This window comes from Parus major, chromosome 1A (assembly GCF_001522545.3).
Source record: "Parus major isolate Abel chromosome 1A, Parus_major1.1, whole genome shotgun sequence".
Taxonomy (NCBI): Eukaryota; Metazoa; Chordata; class Aves; order Passeriformes; family Paridae; genus Parus; species Parus major.
This window is the reverse complement of record NC_031773.1, coordinates 55,250,198-55,260,244: the sequence shown is the minus strand read 5'-3', so window position 1 is coordinate 55,260,244 and position 10,047 is coordinate 55,250,198. Positions and strand designations below refer to the sequence as shown.

The 10,047-nt window shown below is 43.4% G+C and overlaps 1 protein-coding gene across 1 annotated transcript in view; it reads left to right on the top strand.

The window, feature by feature from the left end:
• The first annotated feature begins 38 nt into the window (after positions 1 to 38).
• SYT10 (synaptotagmin 10) overlaps positions 39 to 10,047 on the top strand; it is a 37,167-nt gene continuing 27,158 nt past the window's right edge. Inside the window, exon 1 of the mRNA XM_015626940.3 lies at positions 39 to 217. Coding sequence (XP_015482426.1) covers positions 67 to 217 — 151 coding nt within the window. The 5' untranslated portion in view covers positions 39 to 66. The remainder of the gene's footprint in view (positions 218 to 10,047) is intronic.

Below are 10,047 nucleotides of genomic sequence, written 5' to 3'. Positions count from 1 at the left end.
AGCGCGGCTCGGGCGCGGAGCCGTCCCGCGCCGGCCATGGCCTAGCGGCGGCGGCCGGGGCACAAGATGAGTTTCCCGGCGGAGGACGGCGTGGGCAGCCTCTGCCACAAGGCGCTGCAGATCATCTCGGAGCTGTGCCTGGGCGGGCAGGTGGAGCGGGAGAAGTGCGCCGGCATCTTCCCCCTGGAGAGCGCCCGGCAGGGCATCGGCGGCACAGGTACCGACACCGGCCCCGCCGCCGGGCTAGTCCTGCCGCCGCCGCGGGGCGGACAGCGAGGCGTGGGCGGCCGAAGAGCGCAACTTTTTCCTTTGCTTTCCCTGCGTGCGGAGGGGGCGGAAGGGGTGGGGGGCAGGCACGCAGCCCGCTTTAAAATCCGCTCCCTCCCGCAGCCCGCCGAGGAGCGCTGAGGGGAGCGCCGGGACCAGCGCTGCGGGGCAAACGCGGGGGCAGCGGGTGCGGGGCCGGGGAGCACGGCCGGGTGCCGAGGGGACAGGAATCGCCGCCGGAGACGGCCCCGTAGCCTCGCAGCTCTCTCGTTTGCCGCCCGCAGGTCCGCTTCGGAGAGATTTTCCCCACGACGGGAGTTTGTCTGTATGGAAAGCCCGGCCCCGGGCTGCTGCCGCATGTGTTTGCGGGGCCGTGCGTGCGGGGAGCGGGGCAGGGGCTGCGTTCCGTTCTCTAGGCACGGGTGGGCAGCGGTTCCGTGCAGCTTGGGCTGCACCCGCTCGCCCTCTCCTGTCCCCGGCCGTCCCTCCGCGTGTGACGCTGGGGGCCCGGGCAACAGGTTGGGCTGCGGGGAGTGCGGGCAGAGCTCGGGGCTCGGGGCGCAGCCAGGGCTCGGGGAGCGGCTCGGCACGTCCCGCCTGCCAGTCTCCCCTTCCTCAGTGGGGCTGGAGTAATTTGCATCCTCTCCGCTCATCGCTGGGGGAGGCAGGAGAGCCGTCTGACAGACAGTGGGAACCTGTGGAGTCAGGGCAGAACTTCGGTCCGGCCCAGGAGACTTGCCCAGGAAAATTTGGGTAGGGTGGAAGGAGAAAATATGGGTTAGTATAAACATTCCAAATTCAGAAAAATTGTCATAACGAAACTAAGATTTTGAGTTCTAAAAGTAGTGTCTTTAGTCCCTGATATCTGGGTTTTTCCACCTTTTGGAACTGCCTCTGCACCTTTCCATTATCCTGTGTGGTGCTCTCTGGACACCTTGTTTTCCTTGGCACTTATTTTTAGGACAGGGCTTGAAAAATTGCTCAAAGTTCTGTGCTTAATTTCTGCTAGAAGGGATTGATAACCTCTACTGTCTGTCCATAAATGCAAATGAACAGCTTGCATTATGGCCAGCAAATGCCAAGTGTAATAGTGCAAATTAAATTAATTAACACTGGGTCATGTAAAGCAGCAGGTTCTCAGCGTGTGCCCCAGCTGCACTGTCGCTGCCACGGCAGCTGATGGGCTTTTTGTTGTTGTTTTCTTTTCTTTGAATACCCATAGATTTTACCACAAATCCTGGGTTATTTGTAGTATCTCAGATCAAAATTACTGCTGTCTGACCCTGCCCTACTCAGCCCAGCCCGACACAGCTGCCAGGCAGGACAGCAAGGTGAGGAGAGGCAAGGGGGCTGCAGCCTTTCCCCCAGCACGGATCATGAATATTCTGATCATGCTCTGTGATAATCTTCATGGTCAAAACGGTAGTAGGTTGAATGAAAATAGCATTACCCTATGGAGCCTGGAAAATTGGGCTCTGCAAAGTTGGTTTATAAACAGGTGGGATATGAAGGACACAAAACATTCCACAAGGTAAATCAAGATCTGCTGTTTAGAGAATGTGAATCTTCAACACTTGGTTCAGTATTGCACTGTGTATAATAAGAGGAGCTTCTTTTTAAACATCTCTTGAAAGTCAACTATCTTCTTGGGTTTCCATTTGTAAACCCTAATTACCCTACAATTGTTGCATTAGGGAAAAAAATATAGTTAACAGACCAGGAGCTGGAACCACTGGGTGCCACATGTCAGCTGAAATCCTGAATCTCACTTTTTCCCCCTTAAAAGGAAACCAATATTACATGATAGGTGTCAACTTTATTGAGATGCACAGTGTATTGAGCATTATATCATTAACAACACTACTAATGAACATATATTAATACTCTGTCTCCAAAGGAGGAACAGAAACACTGTCATTGTTGATAATTGACAATATTTTAATATGTAAACACTTGGGTAGACAAGATATAAATATAACTTGTATCAACATTATAAGCATAAATACTCTAAAACCAGTTTAAGCTGGGGGAAGTGGTGTCATTGAGAGGTGAGCCATGCCATATCTCTTCTTCTCTTGAAATGCACATAGAGTTCCTTGTCATCTCTATGGATAAAGCAAATGCTGTCCAGAGCATTGAACAACCATAGATTCTCTTCATTAAAGGTGGAAATGTAAAGTTGATTCCATTTTCCTCATCTCAAAAAGATACCTAAAAGTGTCACAAAGGTAGAATAGGCAAAAATCACTAATGAGAGAGAAGTCTAAACAGTACCTAGCCTGACAGAGCTCAAGAAGCATTTGGACAATGCTTCCAGGCACATGGTGTGATTCTTGGGGATGGTCCTGTTCAGCACCAGAAGCTGGTCTAGGTGATCCTTGTAGGTCCCTTCCAACTCAGAATATTCTGTGATTCTGTAAACCATGAGGAGACAAATATTTGGAAAGAACAGTGCAAGCAACCTTTCAGATAGAGTAGATGGTAAAAAGGAAAGTCGACCATTTCTATTTAATACAAGGGAAAAAAACATGCTCTGGAAGTCGAAAACACTGTGAAATGCAAGTAGAACTGCATTGATATGGTTACATTAGTGATCGTGGTGACAGCTTTCTGTTCAGCTAGACCATGGAAAGCAGCCAAGCTTCTCAGAGGAATCAGCTACTTTAGGCAGAAGATTCATCACCCAATCACAGGCTCAAAGCAAAATATGAGGCAGTATTGACCCCATGACCCAAGAAGTTTTAGAGGGAAGCAGAGATTCTGGGCAGTGATTTCTTTTGATAGTGCATATGCCTAGATGGGAGAAAGAAGCGTAAAAAAGATAACAGAAAAAAACAAAAAAAAGGAAGCTGGAGACACAGTCAGAAGAAGAAATGGTGAGTATGAGTCTGGGGAGGCTGAGTTTAGCAAAATGAAGTAACAAAGCAGAAAAGGGATATTCAGGTTTCCTGCCAATAAGGTAACAGACAGGATTACATAAAAAAAATTACTGATTATTCAACAGGATTTTTTTCCTCTCAGTGCCAGCACCAACACCTTAGGACCCTCAATTATTGCTCACTACTTGGGTCAAGAAGGGGTAGTCTTATTTAGTGTAAAGAACAATCAATCTACAGAACTCACAGCAAATAGTCTTCATGAGACAGAAAATTTTGTAAATTTCTAAGAACTTTAGACAAGTGAATATAAACATCTGTTGTTATATTTTCTGCCCCAGTAATTACAAGAACTATTAATTAGCTCATCTCAGGGGAATGCTCAAGTGAAAAAATTAGGAAGCTGCTTAGGTATATGGTACCTTTTTATGATTAGATGACTGTGAATTTTCTTCTGAAAGTTATAGCATTTCTGGCAAAATGCTCAATTAGATGTGCAGCTGTTTTGTTTTAATTTTATATCATCAGTACATTTGGGCAAAATAATTAAGATGTCAATTATAAGAGTTAAGGTGGAAAATAAATGGGAGCTGGATGTGCAGGATTTCACATAATAAAATTTATCTCTAAACATAGTAAATTATTAATTTTCTATAACTGTCCCAAATTCATATGCAGTGTGGTTATACTGGTATCCTGGCCCAGGTTATCTCATTAATAAAGAGCTCTAATTAATTCTTTCCAGCTAAGCATCCCTCCTCATTTTCAATGGAACCAAGCACATCAAAGGTCCCAGTTGTGAGCATTTCTGAAGATTAAGCCAGTTGCACACAGCATAATGAGAGGAGTTTGGACATTCTGCTCTAGGGACACATGTTTAAAATTCATTTTATGTCCTCTGCAAATGGTGGGTGCTTTGTGCTCTTTGCCTTTTTTTAGGCCTGCTGGTCATGCAAAACTTTATTCTCTCATTATCGGTTCCCACGGGTGAGCAATGTTTATTACAGAGCTGGAAAACCAGCTCTGTTATAAACATTGAGGACATATTTTAACCCACTAGAGTGGGCAGTGAATATCTTGAGAGTGATGTTCACTCCTGCTCCTTTGCTTGTCAAACAATTGATTTTTGAAAGTTGACCATGCAAAGAGCATCAGCTTCTAGGGGATAATTTGTTATTCATGTAAATATTCCACTGACAGTTATTCTGTTAACATAACAGTTTAACCTACCAAGTTTTTAACTCTACCCTTGATTGACAGTCTACTAAAGAAGTACAGAGGAAGTAAGAAAGTACTAGAGCAACCTGCACATGGCCAGTCTGTAATACAGACTCACTCTTCCATGAAGAGCAATGTCTTGTGTCCTCCTGTTGCAGCTGGCACATGCCTCCTGTTGGCTGTCAGAAGCTTCTCTGGCAGCTCTCAACCTGCTGGATGGCAGCTGATGGTTTACATTTAGTCCTGCTTCCTTTGAACACGCGGTGTTCACGCACACAGTGCGCGCACATCCGTGAACAGCGTGAGCTGTGGCTATGCTTGCACTGCCTGGATGTATTTATGAGAGGGGGAAGAGCAGATGTACCCCACAGAGTGCTTGTAAATTCTTCTCAGTTGCGCCAAAGCAAGCGTGAAGGGGACGAGAAATGGCTCGGACAAATGTGAAGGCTTCTGAGATCAGGGTAGGGCTGTCATACAAGAGAGGAGCATTTTTCTTTGTGATAAAGTAACTGTTGTGTGAAACAAGTGAGCATTCTGTTACAGAGAAATGAAACAGTGTCTCTGCTACAGGGGAACCTGAGAAAATCAAGCAACAAACATTTTAACAGTTAAGAGACTGACCAAATGACTTATTGTACAGGTCCTCACCTGGTTAGATCAATGTTACTATCAGAGAAATAAGGCATGGTGGGAAAAAAGTGCAGGGTTACGAAAAACATGACTTACAAAATCAGTGTTAACAATCTGTGAAAACCAGAAATGCGTTGAATTCAGCAGCGTAAAGGCAAAACGGTGGGGGGAGGGCAGTCAATGTACCACTGAGACCAGATTTATTTACAGCAATGTGAAGGCAGTCACAACAATGCAGACAACAGCAATACATAGTTTTAAAAAAGAGGTTTACAAAAGAATCTTCCTCTATACACATTTTGTAAAGAAATACAGGGGGAAAATACAGAAAGATTTGCACCATCTGGAGGACAAATGTGCAAAGATGAAGAGACAGTGTTTTCCTGGGTCCTGTCATATGTGTGAGATATTTGTTACATAATGCTGGGAAAGAATAAACATAGCCATGACAATTCAAAGATGACACTTGAGCTGCATGAACCTCCTTACAGCTTATGGTTTGCTTGTGGTGAACAGCAGTCCAGTGAGCTTATGATGTGTTCTAATTTACTTGTCTCATCTGAAAGAGGACAATGAGGGCTTCTTGTAGACACAAAGAGATCCTCAAAAGTCTGAGAACTGTGCAGGACCAAGCCTAAGACTGGGTTGTTTGTTTTTTTTTTCATTTAATGGAAAGCTAAATGGGCAGGTGTGGGTCTAGCAGAGAGTCCTTCCTGTTAAGTGAGAGTCAACAAGCAGAAAAGCATGCAGGCCAGGAAAAGCCTTGAGAGTGAAGACCAACAATTCATAGACCCAGCTAGGCAAAAGTGAGAACCATCATCTATAATATAACTTAGATAAATTGATTTTGACAAGAGATTAATAATTCTGCATGCGGTGATCATGTAGTAACTCACAGTGATCCCTGAATTCATTTGGTTTTCCTTCTGTCAGGAAAAAAATCTATCAAAGAGTTCTGCTATGATTAAGAAGTGATCTACCAGCCAGAAGATGGTGGTGGCTGTGTGGAACAAATTCAGACACCAGAATGAATTAACAGGGAGGGAACACATTCACAACAAGGCCAGAGCAAAAGTTTGAGGAAGATCTTCTAAGGATGTTCTCCATGAGAACAGGAGAGGAGGTAACACCCACTCTTTTAAGTGTAAGGCTTTTTTTGCCGTTTGGTATCTACATCAGGTGTTTTGACAGGTTCAGACTGAGAGAGAAAATACAAGACTCTGCACCTGTCACATTCTGAAGCATGCTAGAGCATCATGTCCCCATCTGAAGGGATTTGGATAAGACAGAGGTAATTGTGAAAGATCTGCTAATGCAAAGAGAAAATTAATACCAGCAAGTTTTTTATGTGCTTAAAATTTTCCCAAGGAAAACCAAACATCAGAAATGATGGGTTTTCTAGTTCATCTACATGGAGATAGTAAAGATTTATTGCCCCCCAACCTTTGATAATTTATAAGGGCCCTGCTTTGCTTCAAATCCTAGAAAACCATAGACATTAATTTATCTGATTGAGCTGACTCCTGCTATTACATACACAAGAGTTCCTTTATTATAGAAAGGGTAAAGTTCCTTATGTCTTGATGAACAAGAGAACAAATTCAAAGTAAAATACATTTGAACACAGGTTACAGACATTGCACTTTAAATATTTAAGAGAACCAAGATCAGATACAGACAAAGAAATCAGCCAGAGGAAATTAGAACCCTCCCTTTCCCCAGGTGCTCCTTTCACCCCTGTTCCTTTTCTGGGAAGAATCCATTCTCTTTAGTGTGGTTCACATCAGATGTGCCTGACCCTCATACTCCTGGCATCTACCTCACAGCACTGTGTGGTGTTTCTGTGTCCAGTCAAGATAGTGGATTTCTGGAGTATGTTTTTCCACATGCAGCCTCATGAGACATACATTACCTAAAATGTAAGAAACCTTAATTTGATTTTCAAATGGAAGTCTCCCAATGTGCATGTTTGCAAACTGATCCATGAGCAGACCTTTTCTGAGGCAAGTTCCAAACAGAAACTTTTTGGAATCTGTACTACCTAACTCAAAACTCAAGAAATTACTTCGCATCCACAGAGTTAAAAAAAAAAAGAAACACATGGGGTGCTTCTGAAATACTTGCCTGATACAAAAGACTGGCTATCAAGTAATATTTTATGGTAGAAATGTATCAGAGGATATTTATAAAAATACATAGAATTTTTGAGGTTTCTCAATAGACATGCCTTTCTTAAATGAGAAATATAAAATTGTCCAAAATTCCATGTCTTAAGAGAGTAGTATTTAATTTAAAAAGCATGAGGAAACAGGATGCTTTCAGTTATTAAATTTTATCAGGACTAGAAATATGACATTTAGGAGAGATGTCAGTAAAGAGAGTTCACCAGAAGTGAAATGAAGGCATTGGAAGATCTCCCACTTACCAGTAGGGGATGGTATGATAAAAAAGACCTTCTTGACATTCCTGAGTCTGCCAAGAATGAGAACAAGAATGGGAAATGCATAATTCTGTAAAAATAATTTTGCATTTTCAGAGGGATATCCTGTTCTGTGCAAAACTAAATAATTGCAGACAAGCTGCAATTATCAGTTCAGAAAGAGTTGTTCCAGATGGTTTTTGTTTTCTTTTGGACCAGAGACCAGTGAGGGCGTTATTCACAATGTTGACAATTAATGCTATCCCAGCAGTGTCTATATCTCCTTCTGCCCTTAAAAACTTAGGCAGTCTTTGAATTTATCACCAGTTCTCTGTCTTTAAATAATACTTATGTATGTGAAGTGCAATCCTGCTCTGATGACAAATCTATCCTTCAGTACCCATTTTTCTTCCCAACCAGGATTCTTTGTCAAGGATGTGAAGAAGCTCCAAGTCTGTGGAACTTTCTCTTAATGTTTTACATTCTTCAAGCAAACATCCAATAAAAACTTAGTATAAGAGACATATCCAGCTTAACACACACATCTGCTCTTCTGATTATTTCAGTCTTCACATAAATCTCATGTAATTGCTCAGCTGAGTGACTGACAGAAGGAAGGACATGAGACAGTATGCTTTTTATGTCAATTTTTATTTTATGGCATAGTGATTGCTTTTTAGCAGTTGTGGCAATAAATGTAATTAAGTAGTTTTTCATACTGAACTATTTTCTGGTCCATTTTCTTGCAATTCAAATATTTCCTATATTTGTTGCACTATGAAATTCAATATGTGAGCTTCTTTAATTCATTAATAAAATAGCAAAAATTGAGACTACGACTGTTCATAGAATCAGCTCCTTATCTGTGCTGTGAGACTTCAGATGTTTCATGGGATTATTTTACAGATATAAAACATATTTTCTGTAAAGATTTTGGGAGCTTTTTTAACTTTGAAGTAGTTTAATGGAAATAGAGAAAAACCGCTTAGAGAAAGTTGAAGTACAGGAGTAGGTGTTAAAAGGAGACAACAAGTTATTTGAAGGCTTGAAAAATGTCTTGCAGTGAAAAACTTAAATTAGAATTGGCTAGAAATACTTTGATGCAATGTTTTTCAGCTGATAGTATCTATTCATCATATTGAAGCTCTGCTGGAAGGGATCAATTTTCATATTTCTGGTTTTGAAATGTTTCCAGCAGTTTCAAAGTTGTTAAAACATCCTCCTCCAACGTTTTCCAAATGGAAAAAAACCCTACAATTTTCAGTCTAAAAGTCTTCCTCTCAAAATATAACCTAATTATTCCAACTGTCCCTGAACTGAGCTGGAAATATTGCAAATCACCCAAAATTGAATTTTTGTTTTCTTCTTTTGTTTCTTAATTTTTATTTATTTCTGGCAGACCATCAACATTTTCAAGAGTTCTACTTTTTGTCACACTTTGAAAACAGAAAAAAAATTTGGTCCATTTGTCTGGTTCAGTCCATCAAAGGAGGTTCTTCAGTGAGGCCTACCTCTGTATGAATATATTAAATTTGCTTTTGACTGTGTGTCGGGTTAACCTGGCCAGGTTTTGGTAGCAGGATGGGGGTTCCTGTGAAAAGCTGCTGGAAGCTTCTCTCATGCCCAACAGAGCCAAGGCCAGCTGTTTCCAGGATGGCCTAGGCCAAGCCCCCACACGGAAGGGTTGAAGGAAAACATTTCTAAGGAGAGGGAAAAAAAATCTGTGCATCAGCAGCTGGAAGAGGGGAGTCAGAATATGTGAAGAACAACTCTGCAGACACCAAGATCTGTGAAGAAGGAGGGGAAGAGGAGCTCCAGGTGTGACAGCGCATTGCCTCCCACTGCAGGTCTTCACCGCCGCAGCCCGTGGAGCAGCCCAGTCCCAAAGCAGGTGGATTCCCAAAGGAAGCCGTGAGCCTGTGGGGAGCTCACCCTGCAGAAGGCTCCTGGCAGGATCTGTGGACCCGTGGAAAGGGAGAGGATCCCTCACTGGGGCAGGTTTGCTGGCAGGACTCACGGGCCTCTTGTGGGTGTGTGTTGGAGCAGTTGGCTCCCGAAGGCCTGATCCCGAAGGCCTGATCCCGAAGGCCTGATCCCAAAGGCCTGATCCCGAAGGCCTGATCCCAAAGGCCTGATCCCAAAGGCCTGATCCCAAAGGCCTACTCCTGAAGGCCTACTCCTGAAGGCCTGATCCCAGCAGAAGGGACACGCTGGAGCAGCACGTGAGAAGGACTCACACTGGAGTTTGGGCAGGACTGTCTCCTGTGGCAGGGACCACACACTGGGGAAGAGCAGCAGGGGAAGGGTGTGAGGAAGAGGAGGGAGCAGAAGAGACAGTGTGCGATGAACTGATGCAGCCTCTGTCCCCCCGTGCTGCTGGAGGGGGGAGGCAGAGAAAGCAGGAGTGAAGCTGAGCCCCAGAAGAAGGGAGGAGTGGGGTAAAGTGTTCCATGGTTTTGTTTTATGGATTTGACCGGTAATAAATTCATTTCCCTAAGTTAAGTCTGTTTTGCCAATGACAGTAATTGCTGAGTGATTTCTCCCTGTCCTTATCTTGACCCACAAGCTTTTTTGTTTTATTTTTTCTCCTGTCCATCTGAGGAGGGGACTGACAGAGCAGCTTTGATGGGCCTCTGG